The 21,684-nt window shown below is 49.5% G+C and overlaps 1 protein-coding gene across 1 annotated transcript in view; it reads right to left on the bottom strand.

The window, feature by feature from the left end:
* The window catches only part of LOC101079938 (breast carcinoma-amplified sequence 3-like), a 66,217-nt gene extending 44,798 nt beyond the window's left edge, over positions 1-21,419 (bottom strand). The window contains 11 exon segments of the mRNA XM_029843809.1: positions 1,360-1,443; positions 2,067-2,143; positions 4,445-4,521; positions 4,602-4,709; positions 14,121-14,193; positions 16,026-16,107; positions 19,582-19,688; positions 19,764-19,839; positions 19,954-20,008; positions 20,095-20,197; positions 21,323-21,419. Of these exon segments, the coding sequence (XP_029699669.1) occupies positions 1,360-1,443; positions 2,067-2,143; positions 4,445-4,521; positions 4,602-4,709; positions 14,121-14,193; positions 16,026-16,107; positions 19,582-19,688; positions 19,764-19,839; positions 19,954-20,008; positions 20,095-20,165 (810 nt within the window). The 5' untranslated portion in view covers positions 20,166-20,197; positions 21,323-21,419.
* Between the last annotated feature and the right edge of the window lie 265 nt (positions 21,420-21,684).

Genomic DNA, 21,684 nt, shown 5'->3' with positions numbered 1-21,684 from the left:
CTGAGCCGGTCCGGGTCTTGCAATTTCTCTCTTTTACCTTTCTTAAAAAAACAAAAGCCATTACACTTTATCCCCCCCCCCTCACCCCCACCCACCCGCCCCCTTTGTTTTTCATGTCTCTGGACATCAGCACTAAGAGCCAGCGTGTCGCGCCACAAGCCAGGAGGAGATACCTTGTCATCTATATTGAGATATATGGTCCTAAATGAGGAGAGGGCAGCCAAGGAGACTGCCTGTCTGCATATCAATACCTTGTGTGATTGCTCTGTTCCTTTCCAGGCCGCTAAACTGTTAGTGACGCAGTGATCTTTTTGATGTACGCCATCATTAGCCTCCTAACAACACTTCTCTCACGCTGCCTGCTGTTTGCACTTATTAAGCAGAAGGAGGAGTGATGCAATCCCTCTTTGCAAATCAATCAGCTCTTCTGACTCAATGGAGAAACAGACCAGAACCATATGAGCGGCTAGCCGGTTAGCACGTGCGGCAAGCGCTGGGAATGGATTTCTCCTCAAAGAGGGCTGTTGGTTATTAGCGAGCCATCTTCAGAGTCACTCCCCGTGAAGATGACTCCGGTGCGGCCGTCTGAGTGAAAAAGATTACAGATGAGGAATAAAAGAACCAGAGAGGGAGCAGGCTGATGAAGTGTCTCATAAGCTCAGTTGCAGTCAGCCGGGCAGGCCAGGTGGCTCCAATGTCGGCACATTTCCAGAGGGCAGGACTAGAGGGATGGTGTCATGTGTTGCCAAAAAAGACCCAGGAAGTCCTTCAGATGCTTTAGAGATCCCATGAACGTGGCAGATTACTTTCGGAGTGTTGTAGATCCGTTTGGAGAAGAGGATTTGTTACCTTATTGTTGCTCATGGATCTCAATGACCTGGGACTGAGCACAGAAGAGGACGAATATACCAAAACACAAGAAAAGCCTTCATTCCTGCAGCAGAGGAGCAACTGGAGCGCGTTGATGAACCGGATAAGAAGAGTCGTTTCAGTCGAATTAGCCTCATCACCTGAAGACACCCGACAGTATCCTGAACCACTTAGGAAGGGCTCTCCGGGGCAACGCCGAGCTGCCCGGCCACTTAAGAAAATCCAGTTATTGTTCACTGAGCAGAGCCATTAACCTCCAAATCAGATAAATAATCAGGTTGTGTTCGCGGAGCCGTTTAGTTGGATCGTTTGAAAATACGCCGGTCTTTTGTACCAACTAATGAAGCCCGGCTCGCTCACGCGACCACGCGACCTGCCGAGGCGCCGTTTCTGTCAAGATGCAGATGTATTTTGTGCTTCTCTGAAGTGTTTGTGCTCGAGGTGGCCGTGGAACAGAGCTGGCGAAGGTGCACGTGCGTTCCCACTTACTTTAGCGGCGTTGATCACCGTGGCCGTGTAGGACTGAGCGTTATCGCCGCACGCGCCTCCCCGGGACTGGTGACATCGGATCAGCTGCACACACGGATGAAAGGGGAAGTTAGAAGAGGATCCTCAAAAAAAGTGAGGAAATTGCTGCATGATTCAGACATCCAAAAGCCTCCCTGCTCGTTCTTATAGCAGGAAATTGGTTTGGAAACATCATTCGACCCAACAGCCAATCTACACTGATTCAATTTCCAAACACAATATCACTGGAACGGCTCCGTCCCTCATTACTCTGGGGCTTTAAAAATACTAGATTTGGTCATTTCTGGAAATCCTTAGACTGTCACATCAACGGCGGCCCCATCTGTCAATTACTTGAGTGCGGCAGCACCAAAACACCGCTGTGCATTAAACGTATTGCAGAGTGCTCGGCGGAATATTCTGGGTTTCCTAAATACTTAACAATCCCATTAAACAGAATAAAAAGCAAACCTCCTGCGCATCTGTTGATTTTCAAAAATGTTATCATCTCCTGAGGACGCTTCTTGGAATGAGTTGTTTATCCAGACGGATTAAAGAGGGGGGAAATAGATAAAAAGCTGCTTTTTTTTTGGGTTGTAAATATGTCGCTTTTCCGATAAGGCACTTCTGAAATGGACGATCGTGTGTGTGTGTGTGTGTGTGTGTGAGTGTGCGAGTGTCCAGACTACCTTGTTCTCAGCATAGGCCAGCCACCGGCTTCCCAGAGCGATTGGATTGAGGCTGGGTCCAGGACAGGGGTAGCAGCCTTGAAACAACAGAAGAAAGCAATCACACTTAGAGACGGGTCACCCATGCCTTTCTGTTTGCTGGACAGCCACGGGCCCACTCAGCTGAGCTCCGAGGCACAAGGAAACCAACAAGGTTTCAAAAATTACAGCGTTAAGTTCGAAGTTTGGAAGAAAAAAAAAAAGGGAGCGCAGATGCAGAAGTTTGCCTCCTACGCGGAGAGTGCCTGTAATTATCTTGATCCATTAATGTGTTTGCGGGGAGCCTCCGATTTGTGAAGATTAATGGCCGTCTAATGAGGCTGACGTGTCTGCACGCGTGCGTCTGTGCACGGGATGACCTAATGGAGACTGTGGTGCCCTGTAAATTGGCTCCTCGACACAATTATCTCTGTGTGGACACATGGAAAAACAACCGATGTTGCCAGAAGAAAAGCAAAATAATGGCGAGTGAGAAAGGAAGCTGCGCCTCCATGAAGTGGTAAACAGCCCTGACGTCACCACAACACTGTCAACAGCTGAGCGGAGCTCCATGGTTGGGGACCAAGAAAATATGGACAGAAATGGGGATTCGATCCTCACGGGGGCTCCACACCGTAGTGGGGAGGAGGAACAAGGACGATCGTTTAGTCATCGAGCAGCAGAGGAGGTGCTGGGCGAGGGGCCGCCTGAGGTGAACCACAAGGGCCCGACGGCTTCCCGAGCCTCGCCAAAGCCGAAAGAAGCCGAAGGGTGTTTGGCCTCCCGGCTGGAGAGCAGGAAGAGGAAACGGACGCGATAGGTGGAGTCAGAGGGGACAGGAGGCAGCCGGATCAGACAAAGAGTGGGTTTAGGCTAATGTTGGTCAACGACAGATCCACTCTCTTTGCAGGTCAGGTTAAATGAACATTTCAGCTGGACTGGGTGAGACAAGAGAAACGCCTGTGAGAGGCAGCAGATGAGGACCAGCTCACAGAATCGGATTTGCTGAGATTCTGCAGGCTAAAAGAACAACAAAGAGGGGAAAAACGAAGCTGAAACAAATCTGGTGTCAGTGCAATCAGGAAGCAAGAACGTGTTTTTCAAGCTGGATGTAAACAGAACTTCAGCGCGCCGCTCCGGTACGGAGATATTGTTCCCTGTGGGGGATTATTCCAGGCGCAGGACAAAGCTGGGCCCTGTCGTCAGCGGGCTTTATGATGTACGAGCCACATTTCATCAACACAAAAGGCAGTGGAGGAGTCAATCAAACATTTCTTTTTCCTCCATTCCCAATGAGCTCATCATTCATACTTCCGTCGCTTGAACGGTCGGAATATTTTGCGGGTTCGGGAGCCTTTCTTGATTCATTTTCTTCATTTTCAATCACCTTCAGAGAGCAGGGCGCCGTTTCCCGGCCATCCTCTAAACACGTGGGTGCGGAGTGGGAGCAGAAACAGGCTCAAGTGCTCCAGAAAATGACGCGTCAGCGTCACAAAAGCGGGAAAACGGGACTCACGTTACAGGCCCCTCTACGCGTCCACGGCCTCGGCGGACCAAACAACGTCATGAAGGAGAGGCCCCCGGATTCACAAACGATTAATAACTATTGAGTATGTTTGGTTTCCTGCAGCCCAGACGCTGATAGGGAAGGCGGGCAGACAAAGAGGAGACACATTAAAGCCAGTCAGTAAGGTCAGTTTACTCCAGTCAATGGCTTAAGTAGGCGGCCGGGCCGAGCTCTCTGGCCTTTCTGGGCAGGTAGATGCAGCAGGACTCCTCTTCCTCCTCCTCCTCCTCTTCGTCCTGGTCAGAGCTTTTCAAACGTGGAGACGTCCCGGCTGCTCCGTGAGGGCCCTCCCGTTTGTTGTTTGTGCTGTCGGCCAACACGATGGCAGCGGCCCAAATCTCCATATATAATCCCATTACATGGGCCATCTGACAGAAAACGTGCTTCAGCTGATTCCAAGATTAGATTTCTGCTAATTAAAAGCAAAAATCATGCTGAGAACTGCTGAAATGTCGGCCCGATCCAGTAGAACAGGCCTGCGCCGCTTAAAAAAGGAGGTTTAAAGCATGAACATATTTAATAGCGAGGTAATGTGGCCGTCTTTTTTCTGTGAGAAAGTCGGCGAAATGGGCCAAGAAGTAAACAATTCCATTTTGTTGATGTTCTGGATTACAGACGGACTCTGACCTTTGACCTTCCCAAGTGAAACGCCAGGGGGCTTTGATCCTAACTCACCTACTACGTTACGTAACCTTGTCCTACTGCAGCCTAGATTTACAGTTGCGGGTGAAACAGGGGAGCCTGAATAGGTCTGTGCTCTCTGCATCGTACGTCTTATGATCCTTTTTCTTACTTGTGACAAAGAACTTCTTGGTGAAGGTGCAACTGTCGAAAGCTGCGATCTTCTCTTGCAGGCTCACAGCCAGAATGCTTGAAAAGAAAGACAAAAAGAAGCGATTAGCATGGAAACATGACAGCGGCTCGCTGTGGCGTGCGGCTGCTTCACGTACTGTTTGTTGCAGTGGAGGTCGTAGATCGGCGTTTTGAACTGAATGGACTTGACCATCTCCCCCGTGCGGAGAGAATACAGGTCGGCGCAGCTGTACGGTGGGTTGGCTCTGCAAGGAGCAAGCATTGGTGAGGCACCATCTTTTTACAGAAGGATAAAACAAAGAAAACAATAAAATAGCCAGTTTATGCTGGAGCCCTCTCAACGCCGGGCTTTTTCTTTTTTTTCTTGTTCAGTAGCTCCCTGGAGAACTGCTCTCGTATTTATTTCCACTATGCCCCATTTGTCTGGCCCTTCTGAGGGTTCACGTAATGAAAGGGAGTTCAATGGAGGGCAGGAGGGGAAACGTTTTGTCATGCAGCACATTTAAGAGAAGCCCTTCTCTCAGCGCAGCCGCACAACAGCTCCGCGAGGGAGCCCGTCCAACGGCAGGCGGCGGCGGCTGCTGAGGGGAAAGTTCGACATAAATCTTCATCAAGTGGGACCCCGACCCTCCGGCCCCCGCCACCGATCCCCCGCGTGGCTCCGGTTCTGCCGTGGCTGAGGATGTGCTGGTGAAATCTGTGCTAGCTTAGCGCACCGAGCCCCGGGACTGAGCGCTCTCAGCCGTCTGCCTTCTGACATTCATTAGCTTCATCTGCGTCTTTATTTTTAACGTGGGAGACAACAACGTGTAGCCACCAGGCCAGGCCCTGAGATGGACAGTTAAAAAAATGAATACGTTAAGAATCAAACCTCTGTTTTCCTGTGTTCCACCTCCTGAGCATCCGGGTGACAAACGCAGATTTAAACGTCTCGCTAAATCAGCGCAAAACCCAAAAATTTGTTTTCCCGCCGACACTCACCGACGTGATAAACCAACACGGCCGAGTGTAGATTTAATAAAAACAAGAAGCGGCTCTGATGCATCGCTTTTGTCAGTCTGAACACGGACTAAGTGTTCCGATGGGAAAGAAGCCCTAATGGACCCGATGAGAGAGAAAGTATCCTTTCCAGCGTTTAGTCCCCTTCCATTCACCCCTCACCTCTTCCATCCCATTGTGTGACGTGATTTTTGTGTGTTTGTGCTACATTTGCTATCCCTTCCAATTATTGAAGCTTTCTTTCAATGCGACGGCCAACGCCAAACAGCATTAGCCTCCACAGCGTGCTGCCTGTGGGAACTTGTGCTGGCTAACGGACCGCTTCAGCTGGAAGGGTTAAGGACCGTAACAGAGGATTCCGTCAGTCCAAGCGTCCTCAAAAAGAAGCAGGTAGCAGGTACGAGTGAGCCCAAACCTGCCCTCAGATGCATATAAAACAGAGTTGCATGTTTTATCTGCTGGTGGACGTTGAAGAGGTAATCCCTCCACGTATTTGAGGCCACGGCTAACAGCTGGCCACGGCTAACAGCTAGCCACAGCGAGGCTACAATTATCTGGTTCCGGAGCCATCCTACAGCTGGCAAAGAACCTGACAGCTCACACAGAGGCTGCGAGTGGCGTCCGCTGCAACGTGGACACGGGCAGGGTCGAGCACCGATCTCTCACACACACACACACACACACACACACATCACAGGTAAACAAGCACGCTGGCAGTGAAGATGCTTTAGGAGAGCTACAGCAAGCACCAACTCTGCTATTGTATATTCCCACTGTCTGGATGAAAGCACTGCCCCCGGACTGAGTGTCTACTTCCATCTTATTACAGATCTGCCCCCCCCCCCCACCAACCCCGCGCGCCTGATCGAGAGGATAAAAGAGATGAAGCTGAAAGGCTCCAATCATTTTTCCATCCTGAAGGTCCCCAACATCAACATTTGGAAAGGTCCTCCTGCTCCAAGGCCGGCTACCGTGCCCGCTCGAGAACACGGGCATTAAGACGAATACAAAGAATTCAGCCGACGATAATTTACTTTGAGGCGGCTGCGTCATCGATTTCGGCATTATCGGACTCCAATCAATCCAATTCCAAGCTCTATCCCGAAAAATGGGCCTCTGGAATTGATTCAAAGGGACAATGATTACCTGCTATTATAGAATCAAAATGGCAGAGGCTTCAATTGTTTTGCTTTTGCAGTATTTTAACAAATGACCCAGTTCTAATGGAGGCAACGCAGGGTCAGTCGTAATAAGATTTGCTGATGCCGGGGACGTCGGGGCGTAGGTTGAAAGCAAGGCTAAATCACAATTATCATTATGGATCATGGCGGGATGTCAGTCCGTGCACATGTTAAGGTGACGCCGAGCACCATTCCCCAGCTCAGTAACAGGCCTATTATGATGGCCCTATTAGATCAATGTGTCAATTACTATTACTCAAACTGACCCTCGGCTCTGACAGCATGCAAAATGGCCGCGGCCAATGATGCCTGGCTCCCTTACCTCCTAACCTCCTCCGAGAAGCCGCCTCAGGATGGAACCCATGCGGGAACGGCTCCAAAAATTGGATTTTTTTTTCACTTGTTTGCAGCCACGGCTAATTATCTCATTCCTCTAAGAGCGCTGACATGTAGAACGCTAACCATCACCAGCTGCACGTGTCGCTAACATCTGCACGGATCATCAGAAGCTCGGATTTAGCCGTTTGAGACCTTTTTGGCGTCGCTGCAATTAAGGCAGAAAGGACCAGATTTGCCCGAAAAGTCAGAAAAAGGAGGAGATGATTGATAAATATGCTGAGGAAATCCACCAAATCTGGCTGAGGGATTTAGCTTTTGCGTTGTATTGTTACCAAAATACTCCTCTTTTTTTGTTGTGGAGGGAGCAGACACGTGCACGTGGAGCGTTGCACGTGCAGGCCCGTCCTCATCGACACACACCCGCCACACTGGCCAGTTCGCTTTAAACCACAGAAGTGTGTGTGGATACACTGCTGAAATCAGACCGTCAATTTGAAATATTCTTTATACAAATTGTTCCGCCCCAAAAGAGCGAACAAAGCTGCAGAATTAGCCAAACGGAGGTGACCCTTTTTTTCTACCTCTGCTCTCCGGCTCTGCTGCTCTTCACCAGAGGAACAGAAACGTGTAAAACCCGATGTTTGGGACGACTTTTACAAGCATGTCTGACTCTTACTTGTTTACACTGTGGTCATTACAGACCATTACGGATGCCGTGTTTCTTATTATTGTTCCATTATCATCAATCTAGCCTGTGTTCTTCGCACTTGATGAAACATATTGACATCTGTTATTTTAATTTTCACATCAATGCTGCACTTATTCCATGAGCACTTACCCTCTGGCTGAGAGGAGCTGCGCATATCTTTTTATGAACGCGAACTAAAGGGGAACAAAACCGCAGGACTTCATGTGGCTGTGGAAAGCTTAAATGGAAGCCCGAGGACGGATTAAAAGCAGGCAGATAAATTCATTTACAAGGAAGGGACGTCACCACATTTCCGCCTGGTGCGAAGTTTTACAAGCTCCCCAAATACGGACGCCAATTACACGCTGTGGAAATGCTAAACAAATACGAGCCTGCCGAGGGTCACCGGGAGGCCAGCGCCGCCGACGCTCCCGGTGAAGAACATTCCCACTGGGCTTTGGCCTGACAGCGCCTCCGGAACGCTGACAGTTAGCCGGGATCTAAAAAATGATCCCAACGTTCGACAAGTCCCTCAGTTCTGCTTCAGGTGAGTGAAGCCTCTGGGAGACGTTTCCAACTCTTCAATTTAAACACTGGCCACCCTTAGGATTAAATGTTTTATTTTGGACTTTGGGGCGTTTTTGTCCAGGAGTCAATCATATTCCATGAAATCCGGAATGCAGCGTTTTCCAAACTGGCCTCGTTTATTTGTTTTTCACTCCTCCTTGAACCAGACCCCCCCCCTCCCAAACCTCCCCTGGCCACATCAGAGCCTGGAGGGATCTGCAGCCTCTCTGGCAACCTGCAGCCATTAGCAGCGACGTAATTAGGGTAAAAAGTTCAGCCGCAGCACCACGAGCCTACAAAGCTGCCAGAAATGCGCCTGATTTACGCCGCCCGAGCACCTTACGGGGCCGCGCTCGTGTAAACTGGAACCTCAGCCTGACTGATAAGCAACAACATCGATAACGCTACAGTAAAAACAAGAGTTCCATTTGGACGGTGAAATAAACAACGGTGGGGGGGGGATGGAGTCCAAAGGGACGGACCCTCAGAGGTTTTGAGGGATGTGATGTCACGTTGATAACGGCTGAGGGGCTTTAATGTTTGGCTTTGATTCAGAGCTCAGACGAGACGCCGGCTCAGCACAGTGGAACAAAAACAGACCGTAGCGTCATCGCGGCGTGTGGTGCCTGAATCCAGACCAGGAATCCAAATGGCTGCTCCTGAAGGCAGCAAAGTGCGCATTAATATTCATCACTGAATACAAAACCGGACTCTGATCCGCTTTTATCCATTTTCGCCGGCGGTGCCAGTTTTCTGTCCGAGCGTTTGACACCAGAAACATCTGGCGTGCTTTGATTTCTGCCTCGCCGCTGCGACACGCCGCCGGACAAGAGGACGCTTTAACGGCGGTGCGGGTCAGAAAGCCCTCGTGAGGAACAAAGCGCCCGAAACTGACGATCGCGCTTCCGTCGATGCTCCAGGAAAACCGCTGTCGGAATAATGTGTGAAATGGGGATTTAAACGAGCAGGATTAGCTTTAAACAAGCTAGCTCCCACTTTCATTAGAAACACATTAGCGAGTCTCTTCACAGGGGAAAATACAAAAAAAAAACCATATTTAAGAGCAAAAGCATCGGCAGAATCATAGTTAATGTCGTTAATCCATCTTCCTGTTGGCCTTCAATTAATCCCATTAGCAGGAAATTCATGCGTCGCGGACGTCAAATGAACTCCAGCGCCCGCACGTTTTCTCTTTCTCCCGTTACGGCACCGTCGGTAAAATCCAAATATTAATTGCTCCGACCGCAGAGGCCTGGTTTGGGGAGCAGGCCCGGCGGTAACGGTTTGAAAAGTCATTACCAATCATTGGACCTGTCGAGCGTGTTTACATCCACCACTTCCACAACGACCAGGTTTAATCTGACTTCCCATTCGAAGGGGGGGGGAAACTGGCGAGGCGGAACGCGTTTGAGACAGACATAAAGCAGACGTGCGAGTCAAAATAAACGCTGCAGAGAGGAGGCCGAGCGTGCGTGTGCGTGTGCGTGTGTGTGTGGGTGGGTGTCGGGGGGGCGGATTACAGCCATTTCCATGAAAAAGTGACCTCAGCAAACTTCCTTTTCGGTGGAAAACAGACGACGGATAACTGGGAACTGTGGGTGACACGTCTGCACCATCACGAGGGCGCACGATCAGTGGATCCTGTCTTCAGGCCCGGCCGTGCACGCACGTGCACGTGCGCGCGCCTGGCGGTTCCCGTGGGTGGCCGTAATGTGACAGCGGCAGTGAGGAACGCCATAACCCCGCGGTGGATAAAGAGCATCGCTTTCTCAAATCCGCTTAATCCGGAGCCTGGTTTTGCACAAACGCTCCACGATTTCCATTTTAATACACTTTAGGAGACGGACACGTCCGTGCACGGAGCAAAAGCCGTGGTGGAGAAGCACTGGGAGGCGAGGGCTCGGAGCCACAGTGGGCTTTAGCCATCGGACGTGTTTGCGTGCACGTGCGAGCTAAGTGGAATTTGGTGCTCGCAAGCATGTAATTAATAACCAGCATTATTTGACTAAAGCTGATTTAAACACACACACACACACACACACACACACACACACACACACACACACACACACACACACACACACACACACACACACACACACACACACACACACACACACACACACACACACGGAAGCATGCAAATGGAGGAGTAATATGACTTTGGCAGAAGGAATCATCATATTGTTGCAGCAAACACTCTTCCTTTATTATTTTTTATTTATTCCCCTCTCTATCACTGCGCCCCAAAATCGATGCACCAGCCACCGGAAGATGGAACGCAAAGCAATGCCGAAGGAACAGACGGGCAATCCCGCCGGAGACGCTTTGACAAAGCGGCCGGATTAAAAAAAGGCCTTCAAAAGCACTTCCAAAGAAAGTGTGCAGCCTCTCCATGACCATGATGAGATCAGAATATTCCTCCAAACTCAAAACAGCACATCCACTATTAATCTGCCTGCTGAAACAAGACTATATTGGTTAAAAGACAGAAGAACCACATCCTTCAGCATCTGGTGATCCTGTGTGTGTGTGTGTGTGTGTGTGTGTGTGTGTGTGTGTGTGTGAGGGTCACAGAGAGTCATCAACAGTTGGAGAACAAAGGCAGCTTATTCATCCCGTTTAGGAACTTTTGCTGAAGGAACCTGCGCGAGGCGTCGCCTCCGCCGCCTCAGAACTTTACCCGACTCCCACAACAAGACGGGCGGCGGGTGAAAGGGGAAACAAACGGAGCCCTCCCGGAGAGGCGAGCAGACGCGCCGGGGCCCGCTGCGGCACCAGCGCCACTTATTCCCGGAGCCCAGTGGCAACAGAGCACGGAGCGAAAGCACCCACATGTGACTCTACTGTCAAAAGAGAAAAGAAAAAATCGCTGGATCCATACGTTGTTTGGAGTTCACGCATAATCCTTTCCATTGATAAAACGGTGCCGCGCGCCTGGCTCGCAGACCCACCAGCGCAGGGCTTCGGCACACATGCTTTTTCCCTTCTCCGGTTTTCCTTTAATTTGCAAATCTTGTAATCTAAGCCCAGAGCTGACTGAACCAACTTCTAAACCAGCAGTGCTGTCGCAGCCAAGGAGCCAATCTGTTTTCCATTTAAGTGTCAGGACGGCATCCTTTTTGGTGGTCACAGAAATCTGCTATTTCAAAATGATTATATGCTAAAAACAGCGCGAGGACCTTCAGTAAGTTTATGAACAGGCCCAGTGGAAAGTCCTGCTTTGCACCCGGAAGCCTTTTTCCTTCTTGCCTTTGAACGCAGTGTTATTTACCGAGCGCGTCTTCAGAGGGAAGAGCCGGGCCGTGACGTCCAGCCAGGGGTCAGTGTTCCTGCTTTTCAACGCGCCGCATGTTTTCGGCATTAGTCTGCGCCGGGACGCTGGGCCAAACCGTCCAAAGCCCTGCCCGTCTCCGTCGGCGGGGACATAGGAAAAGCAGAAGCAACGGCCGTGGCGTCGGGGAGGCAGGGGGGCGGCGGTCCCTGGAAAACATCAGGAGGGTGGTCTCCGCCGAGCCGCGGCTGAAGGCAGACTTCCTTATTTCATTTCCCGGGGAGGAAATATTGAGTTAAAGTTTGTGCTGCTCTGGAAAAGTGGTGGAAGTGAATGGCGGAAGGGTGAGGAAGACGGGCGAGGAGCCGCGGGGTCTGTCGCTTCCATTAAATTACCGACTGTGTCATTTCCATTTTGCCTGGTTGCGGCGCATTCCAAGCATAGCGCCACTAAAATTCCGCCGTGGCCACACCAAGCGTCACCGGGCCGGCTCCACTTGGGTGCATGTGAAGGGTCCATAACAAGACTTGGGTGCACTTTGATGCCTCGTATTATTACAGAAAATCACTTTCAGATGTGGGTTCTGTGCCTCGCAACACTACAAAGGACGAAGCACTTTTCACCCCGGCGTGCACGTCTTATTCAGGCGTCGTGCGCGGAGGGATCGCTCCGGCAGAGGTGGCCTCAGATTCTCCTCAAATGGACCAATAAGCGGGAACCGTTGGCCTCATTGGCCTTAAAGCACAAGTAAGTAGGAGTGAAAACAACGTTAGGGTTAGGGTTAGGCTAACGCTAACTCTGGTTAGGCTAACGCTAACTCTGGGTTAGGCTAACGCTAGCCCAGAGTTCACACATATCGGTGTCACGGAGGGCGTCTCCAACATGGCCGCTGGAACACATTATAGCCAAATGTGTTTCCAATGTTCCAAACAAATGCTCGGTTTGATTCGGACGGACGTGTTCACGCTGTTCGTTGATTCTTAGTCGTCCGACCAAAAGGACTAAAGAGAGGATTTAAAATTCAGTGGACGGGTTGTGCAAATACCACATCTTGGTCTTGGAACGTCTCAAACACTTGTCAGATAGCATCTATCGCTTTGATGTCAACCACGGGTCGGCTGTAGCTGGTCGCTTTGAGGCATTTCATTATGAGTTTAGACTTAAACCTTACAGTAACACTATAGTCCCAGCTAAGCAGCTAATGCTAACCCCAAAGCCCTAGCCCTAACCCTAGCCTGAACCCTAAATTTAGCCCTAGTCGTAACCCTATCTGTAATACCACATCGATTAAAACCCTAAACCCTAGCCTTAAGCTAAACAAGCCCGAGCTCTCGTCTAAACCCTAACCCCCCCCCTACATTTTACTGCAGGCCTATTTTCCTGGCTGAATCAGCAGCCTAGATTCAAACTCTAACCTTAACACTAGCACTAGCCCTAACCCTAACCCTAGCCTTAGTCTCCAACATTACCCTAAGCCTAACTCTAACCTATGTCCTAACCCTAGCCTTAACCCTAGCCTTAGTCCCTAACACTAACCCTAACCCGAAGCCTAACTCTAACCATAGCCCTAACCTTAGTCCTAACGCTAGCCCTAATATTACCCCAAACCTTGACTGAATCAGCAGCCAACATTTAAACCCTAACCCTAAACCTTGCCCCACTCTGAACCCTAGTCCTAGACCTAACCCTAGCTACAACCCTAACCCTAGCCCTAACCCTAGCTTGAACACTAACCCTAGCCCTAACCTTAGCCTGAACCCTAACCCTAGCTTTAACCCTAACCCTAGCCTGAACCCTAACCCTAGCCCTAACCTTAGCCTGAACCCTAGCTTTAACCCTAACCCTAGCCCTAACCCTAGCTTGAACGCTAACCCTAGCCCTAACCCTAGCTTGAACGCTAACCCTAGCCCTAACCTTAGCCTGAACCCTAGCTTTAACCCTAACCCTAGCCTGAACCCTATACCAAGCCCTAACCCTAGCCCTAGCCTGAACCCTAACCCTAGCCTGAACCCTAACCCTAGCCCTAACCCTAGCATTAACCTTAACCCTAGCCTTAACCCTAACCCTAGCCTGAACCCTAACCCTAGCCCTAACCCTAGCGTTAACCTTAACCTTAACCCTAGCCTTAACCCTAACCCTAGCCTGAACCCTAACCCTAACCTTAGCCTGAACCCTAGCCCTAACCTTAGCCTGAACCCTAATCCTAGCCCTAGCCCTAACCTTAGCCTGAACCCTAGCCCTAAACCTAGCCTGAACCCTAATCCTAGCCCTAGCCCTAACCCTAGCCTGAACCCTAATCCTAGCCCTAGCCCTAACCCTAACCTTAGCCTGAACCCTAGCCCTAAACCTAGCCTGAACCCTAATCCTAGCCCTAGCCCTAACCCTAGCCTGAACCCTAATCCTAGCCCTAGCCCTAACCCTAACCTTAGCCTGAACCCTAGCCCTAAACCTAGCCTGAACCCTAATCCTAGCCCTAGCCCTAACCCTAGCCTGAACCCTAATCCTAGCCCTAGCCCTAACCCTAACCCTCTCCCAGCCCTAACCCTCTCCCAGCCCTAACCCTCTCCCAGCCCTTCGGAAAGCAGCTGCATGCTGGATCAGCTCTTACCCTGAGGAGCCGGTGCTCTTGCAAACGCCCAGCAGGGGTCTCTTGTCTGAAAAGCTGTCCATCTTCAGAGGACCTGAAATGAGAGAAGATCCGAAGATGGTAGAAACAGCTTCAACAAAAGGCTGAACACCCACGCTGCGACATGTTTCCCTTCAGCTGTGAGAGACTTCCGAAGCAGGAAAACTGGTGACAAAAACTCGATAGAGCAGCAGAAATCTCCTGAACCAACAAGATCTTCCTGTTTGTTTTGAGGGTTCCAGGCTGGTCTTACAGGAGTTTAAACCCAGCACATGCATTTGTGATGGAAACCAGGGGGAGAGGACATGTAGCATCGGGAGCACTGATCCTCTATTTTCCTTGATTGTCTAATTCTTGAGGACGGACGGCGGATCAGGGGATTGAGCGGACGGGCCCGCCGAGACCAACGACGCTGCGATCTCTTTTGAGGACTGTAATTTGAGGCTTGACGGTAATCAGCCCGAGTTCCTGCGGTATGGCGTGAGAGCGACGGAGGCTTCCACGCTCCAGACGGGCTCTCTTCCCCCTTTCCTGTCTCTGTCGTCGGACATCGGTCCGGGCCAATCCACCCAGCCGCAGCGTAAACACGCTTCGGGGAGATTTGGGGGAAATAGCGTTTAATAAAACAAACTTTCTGAGGGAAAACGCGTCATTTAATGAGCAGCCCGACTTTGATTGGGCAGCGAATGGGAGCGTCAGCAGCTCTCCAGTTAATTACCGTATTTTCTGGACTATATGTCGCTCCGGAGTTTAAGTCGCACTAGCCAAAAACTGCTTAATAAAGAAGAAAAAGAGATATACAAGTCGCACTGGACTATAAGTCGCATTTTGGGGGGAAATTTATTTGATAAAATCCGAGACCAAGAACATACATTTCATCTTGAAAGGCAATTAGCAATCCATTAGCATGGATTAGCAATAGCGTTACGGTATGCTAACGTAACAAATTCAGCTACATGACCCACCACGAACTGAGTACGTGTCTGCTTTGTTAACGTAACATATTAACAGTTATTCCGATAACTATAGCATAAAGAACATCCGAGCAAGTTTACCAAACAATCAAGTCTAACTCCATAGACGAAGCGCCGCTTCTTCTTCTGCATCGCTAAAGGAACTCGTTCCTCAGGTACACACGCCTAGAGCGCCCCCTTGTGGTTGTCAGTGTGAAACTAACGAACATGTGAAATTCTGTAATAATGTATTTATACAAGTCGCACCCCCTGACAAACTATGAAAAAAAGTGCGACTTATAGTCCAGAAAATACGGTAATTTAAATCAGGACAGGCCGAGCGGCCAAATCGCTAAAGCAAAGCTTGCTTTGTCATACCCAACACCTATTTTGGGCTCTCTCCCCGACCACCCACAGCCCGGCGGCCCCAACAATGGCCCCTTTAACGCGGCACCACAGTGCAACGCTGTTGGCACCCTGGCAGATTGGGATCGGCTTCCTCCCCTCCAGAAGCGAAGCTCATTTTCATGTTCTGCCGGGGAGAATCGCCCCCCTCATGCGTCGGGCAGCTATCTGCTGCTTCTTATTACTGTGGCTTTTTTGCTTTCATCCGCTTCCAGCGCGCTTCAAATGTCGCCATTGTACGTTGTTGAAATATGCCAAAAGACCGGAACAGGGACGGAGGACAGAACGGAGGCTTTTCTCACCAGAAAACGCTCCGAACGAGCAAGATTCTGGAAACCGACCCAGGATGAGCCCAAACAGAACCTCCAGCAGTAGAAAAACGTTAAAACTCGTCTTTAAAACTCATTTAAAAGCTCAATTTCCTCATAAAAAGGCCTGATTTCAACCCATTTTGAGGTTTGAGGCTTCGTTCTGGACGTGAAGGTTTGTTGAAGCTGAAAGATCCCGATTCCGGACTGAAGATACTCACTGATATAAGGAGCGGGCAGGATGCGAGCAGCCCTCACCGGACCGTGACGCACCGAGAACAGCTCCTGGGCTTCCCCGGCCAGCTGAAAGACACGAATAGAACGGCTCGGTTTAGCTTCTGCTGGCTAATGCCTGCGCTACTTTAGGACTTATACAAAGAAATGCTGGTTTTGCCCTGATTTAGAGGCTCATTTGGTCTCAGTCATGTCCCTGCCCCTCACCTACAGCTGGAGCTTTACCTCCCTCGTGACATTTAGACACAAAAACAGAGCAGAAGCAGAAGAGATTTAGACTTTAGGCATTTTAAACTGGAATAAAAAAAAAGGGGGAAAGAGGGTTATTTTGGTGTCTGCTTCACCTCCAACGCAGCAAACATCACATCAATGCTCTTACATATGTGCGCCTGCCTGTTCCAGTTGGGCTTCCATGTGTTCCTGTGATACCAGTCCATTAGGTCCGTGGCCAGCGTGTGTCGGCACGCTGTTCTAAGCACACAATGCCCCACTTTTGTTCTTCTTTATGGATTAAATTACAGCAAAACCTGCATTATCACTTTAACAGTGCTTTAATCTGTTTGTTTTAAGTCCTTAAACCCATCGCGGGGAGATGATCGCTCGTCTCTGCAATTAGTAGCCGTCCGGAAGTGGCGGATTTGGGCCCGTGTTGTTCCCTTTTTCATTCAAAGTGCTGGAGGCCTGACGGTGGCAGATTAACACGGGGCACACGAGCAGGTTGGACCCGCGCTGGCATGGGGAATAAAAAGGCGGCTGGCGGGCGGAGTGGGATTCCTGCACGGGCAAATGGACCTGCAGCGGGGAATAATGGAATTTGCTGGATTAAAATGCGGCCCGGAGGTTAATGCGTGGGGTTATTGTGCATTACCGGCCGCTCATCCTCGCCTTACATGGCTCTGTGTGACATACACTTCCTCTGACAGCTATTCCCACCATTACATTACTGGCTCTGCCTATGCAATATGCCAAATTGCTTCCCCCCCCCTTCTTCCCTGCGTACAGTGTATTTATTATATTCATTTCATCCGGGGCTGGGCCGGTTCTGTGGGGCCTCGGTATCTGCGCTCCTGTTTTAATCTCCCAAATGTAATGCCATAAGCTGTGAACAGATATCTGGGCCATTTTCACAAGTGAGCGTGCTCACTGCCAGAGTGCCGGACATATTGGAGATTTGGAGGGAGCAGGTGCTCCGGGGATCAGAGCGACGGGGGCGCGTTCGTGGGCTCCTGCACCGGCGAGCGCACCGGCGCCGGGCTGAAACGCACCACTCCGCTGAAGTCAAAACGGGCGAATTCGCCAGCAGAGGTGGATTAACTGGACCTCCTCTGTGTGTAGGACTCATTTAGAGTCCATGTTTCTGAGCATGTTCTGCATTAGAAGATGATCTTTCCTGGTTTTAAGTCTCTATAAAATCAAACTGGTTTCAGGAGGGGGGGTTTCCTGTGGAATCTAAACACAAAGGGGGCTGAACATCGGTGGCGTGAACTTAAAAACAGCAGCTGGAGGAACCAGACGACGTCCACCTGCTGGACATTCCTGGCGCGGAGGCAGCTCCAGATCCTGGCGGTTTTGTTTCTCATCAACACCAACGACGCCACTCGTCAATAGGAGATGTCCCGAGTTCTCATCAGCCAATCTGGGCTCACGTTAGACGTTTCAGCAGCAGGTCGACAACAGAAAACAGCCAATCGTGGACGAGAGCGGAGTCGGGCCGGCGGGACGAGCTCCAGAGCAGGAAAATGGTGCCCGGAGCGGGAAAAGACAGTCCTAACGTTACATCCTGACCCTTTTTATCCCCTAATTGCTTTATCTTTGGTGAAAGGCTGCCTTTATAACCCAGACGCTGCGTATCTCCCGTGGTGTTATCACGCCTGTAAAACTGGAGACGGCGATATTCTCAACACACGAGGACAGATAATTAGCCCGCGTCGCTCCGCCTGTTATCAGGCGGCCCTGTCAGCGTCCGAACCAGCGCTCCGGATTCCCCGTCACACACGAGTACGCACACGTGTGGCCGCACACGCTCGCCGGGCCATTACGGAGGGTGTTGGTGTAGCAACTGTCACAAACACTTCACGGCCACTCCGGAGGCTGAGAGCCAAGCACCTCCAGTGCTTACTTAAAGCCCTGGGAAGAGAAACACACCCCAGGAACATCCCGTAAACTTCCAAAACTGGGAGAAAACACCGCCGAAGCGACGGCGCGGAGCCGAATCCGCGTCGGGTTCAGCTGAAGCTTGACGTCAGGCGCGCGAGTGCACGTGTCGCGTGGCTAAAACAGCTGTAATCCTCATCGCCAACAAATTGACCGTCACAGGAAATCTGCGAACAGCTGCCACGTCACCCAGACCACCCTGGGAGCTCGCAGGTACCGTCAGGAGGAGGATGGAGGGCTCTGGCGCTTTTGGAACGGGATCTTTGGGAGGATTTGGTGACAGGTTCTACGGTAGAGGTGATCCCTGCCGGGTGAACTGTTCAGGCACACTGACGACAAAGTCTAGAGGTTAAGTATAGCTCCAGCCACACCCTAGTGTTTGCATAGATACATGAAAAATAGTTTTAAAAACACTTAGGCTAAAACCATGCTCACATGAGTAACTCATACATTTAGTCCCAGCTTTGTCTCAAAGGTCAAGAGGCTTAAATAGTCCCGTTCGGCTTCAGAGTCGAAATACCGCCCTCTTGTGGCCAACGTCGACATTGGCTGAACTGCATTACTATAACTACTACTATAGAATAATATTAATCATTGTAATAAATGAATACGTTTAAAGGTTTATGACACATTTCAAATCTGTACTCGATATTTGAGCATCAGAATTGAGAATGCTACAGAAATTTAAAAAAAATCTGTGACCACTATTTTCTGCTGATTAGATGACACTGTACTTATTATTTATTTTATTATTATTATTTATTTTATTATTATTTATTTTATTACTTATTTTTGGAGAAATTACCTTCTGCTGGGTCAGTGTTTCACTTTAAATAGACATAGAAGAAACAAAATAAAATTGACTTAATGCGGTCAATGGTGACACCTAGTGGACAATGTGGGGCATTTTTAAAGATTTCTTTTTGCATTTATTGGGTGTTTATCTGCTGCAATCACCTCAAATATTACTGTACAAATTCATCTTCACCGATGACATCACCATAAAATTGATTAATCAAACCAAATCTTCCATGACTGTCTAAATTACCAGGATATACTTAATTTAATTGCAAACATGACCTGTATTAAGCTTTAGCAAATTAACATGGAGCTAAATTTCTTCATTTGTTTCACTGCTGTTCATCAGCCACATGGTTGTTTGGACACGTCTCAGGCCTGAGATGTGTAAATATTCTGGCCAGAGCTTCTTGACCTTTGACCCCCCCCCCCCATCAGGACACAATACTTACAGAACGTAATTTGTCATCTTTGCAGCGAAAGACTAATTTAAATACCGCCTGAAGAGTTTAGACTGATGTCATCACGCCAAAGCCAAAGAAGACAAGTAAGGCGGGTGAATTGATGATTTCCCCAGGTGGTGTGACTCACCGAGATGGTCCAGATCTGCATCCCGTCTGTGTAGCCGATCATGAGGCAGAGCGGCGGCTCAGCGGTGCCGCTGTGCATCTCCAGGAACTCGGGATTACGGGCCGTGTCTGGAACAGACAGTTCAAAGAATAAACTATGAGAGAGGGGGGAAAAAGAAAAAGAACCACTCGAAACAATCTCACCGTTGATGTCAGCCTTCTCGAACCGAACCCAGATGATCTTCTCCTTCTCGTCGGTGGGCGGAGCCCCAGTATACGCCTGCGGGTTTAGGGATGAAACACACATGATGGATCCACACGACACCGACAGGAGATTCTGATGAGCGATCGGGCAGGTCAGGGTACGAACGCATGTATGAGTGAAGACATGAACCTGAGGGACGACGTCCTGCAGGAAGGTCACCACGCTCTCCATGTAGGACTGCTCCCTGGAAGACAAAGGAAAGAAGCAGAACTTGAAGAAAGTGCAGCAGCTCAGCTGCACAACAGCTTCTGACACCATCTCGGTCCTTACGTGACGGCTTGTGCTCGAACCAGAACTCCTCCAGCACAGCGACTGGGTCTGCGTGGAGAGTCCGATGCCATTGTGTCTCCGTGCGTTTGGTCTCCTACAACTCCTGGATAAGACACGAGCACAGAGTTAGCATTTGGAAGTGTGCAATCATGTCCAAATATTACATTTAATATCATTCAGCACAACCCAAGTCAAGCCTGTACTTTGTGCTGGTGAGTTCAGCCAGCTAGTAACAGTGATCCAAAATTGACCAGACTTTTCACGTGAATTCCAGTCTCAGATTGAGATGATTCCCAAAGTATCAGCGCTAGAGGAACAAACAAAGTTAAAGGTTTGGAAGGAACATGGAAGCGACCTTCATTATGGGGACTTTAACATGGACACCTAAAATGGGTTCAAAAGCTTTGGGGGAGTGTTTGACCTGCAACATGAACTGACAAGGACTTGTCATGACCATGAGCACAAAAATCACCAACAGATTAGTTTCTAATCAGCTGATTATTTGAGCAACTTTTACTAAACGAGTCACTGCTCTGCGTGGTGCGTTCAGGCACTGTGGGAAACGGCGCCTATCCACAGTGAAGCTATTCAATCCTGTTGTCGTTCAGCGTTCAAGCATCACTAAAGCACAGAAAACAGTGAAACTTGTGTCTTCCGACATCTATTCTGCAACCACCCGGTGATGGTTAAAGGGAAAATGCCGGTTAAATCCACACTTTCAATCATTTTTCAGGATAATGCATTCATTTTGTTAGCATGCCATCAGTCAGACAAATGTAATCCGGTAGAAAAATAAAAACAGTATTAGGTTACAGAAAAATGACCCAGTTAAAGCCTCTAACTCTGCAGCTATAGGAGAAGAACCCAAGTGTCGGAACCAAAAAAAGACACCAACAAAAGCAAAGAACCTACAGCAGAACCTGCTCCTGGAACGATGAGCTCCAAAACCAAAACACTGGGATTTCCGCTGCTAGCCGAGACCGATATAGGTGGTTTTGACCACTAACTAGCAACTACTGGGTCAAAATCAGCACCGATATTGTTACTGACTAAAACTGAAGTCTCACATCGGTAGATAAGGAGCCAGCAGCTAAGTAAGTTAGCCTGCTAGCATTAGCTGATAAAAACTCCCTCGCGTTGAATAACGCCACCACTGACGCCTCCAGGCGAGACATAGATCAGTCATATTTGAGAAAAATGTCGATTTCTCCCAGATGCTGCTGCTCACCTGTGCGCAGAATTCCGCTGAGATCTTCTGTTCGACTTCGTGTGCTGCTGTGAAGGAAAGCGTCAAAACACAAACACAACAGACTTGCGGAACAACGTTGTGCAATTACGAGCCAATCAGCGATCAGAATCACATTCGTTCGACCAATCAGAGAGCGGCGAGGGCGGGACAAACAACTGTATCACAAAATCGCGTGAAACGTGTAAAACCAATAAACCGTTATTCTGTGGAGCAGCGACTGAGTGGTTTAATGTCAACTGTCATCTGCACTAAGTCTTTATTTTTAACTTTAAATAGTCTTATTATAAATATATGCAGCAAGGCTGCTACTACATTACATTGCTGTTGCACAAAGGCTACAC

The sequence above is a fragment of the Takifugu rubripes genome, chromosome 11, assembly GCF_901000725.2.
Source record: "Takifugu rubripes chromosome 11, fTakRub1.2, whole genome shotgun sequence".
In the NCBI taxonomy this organism is placed as follows: domain Eukaryota; kingdom Metazoa; phylum Chordata; class Actinopteri; order Tetraodontiformes; family Tetraodontidae; genus Takifugu; species Takifugu rubripes.
This window is presented reverse-complemented; position numbering and strand designations above follow the sequence as displayed.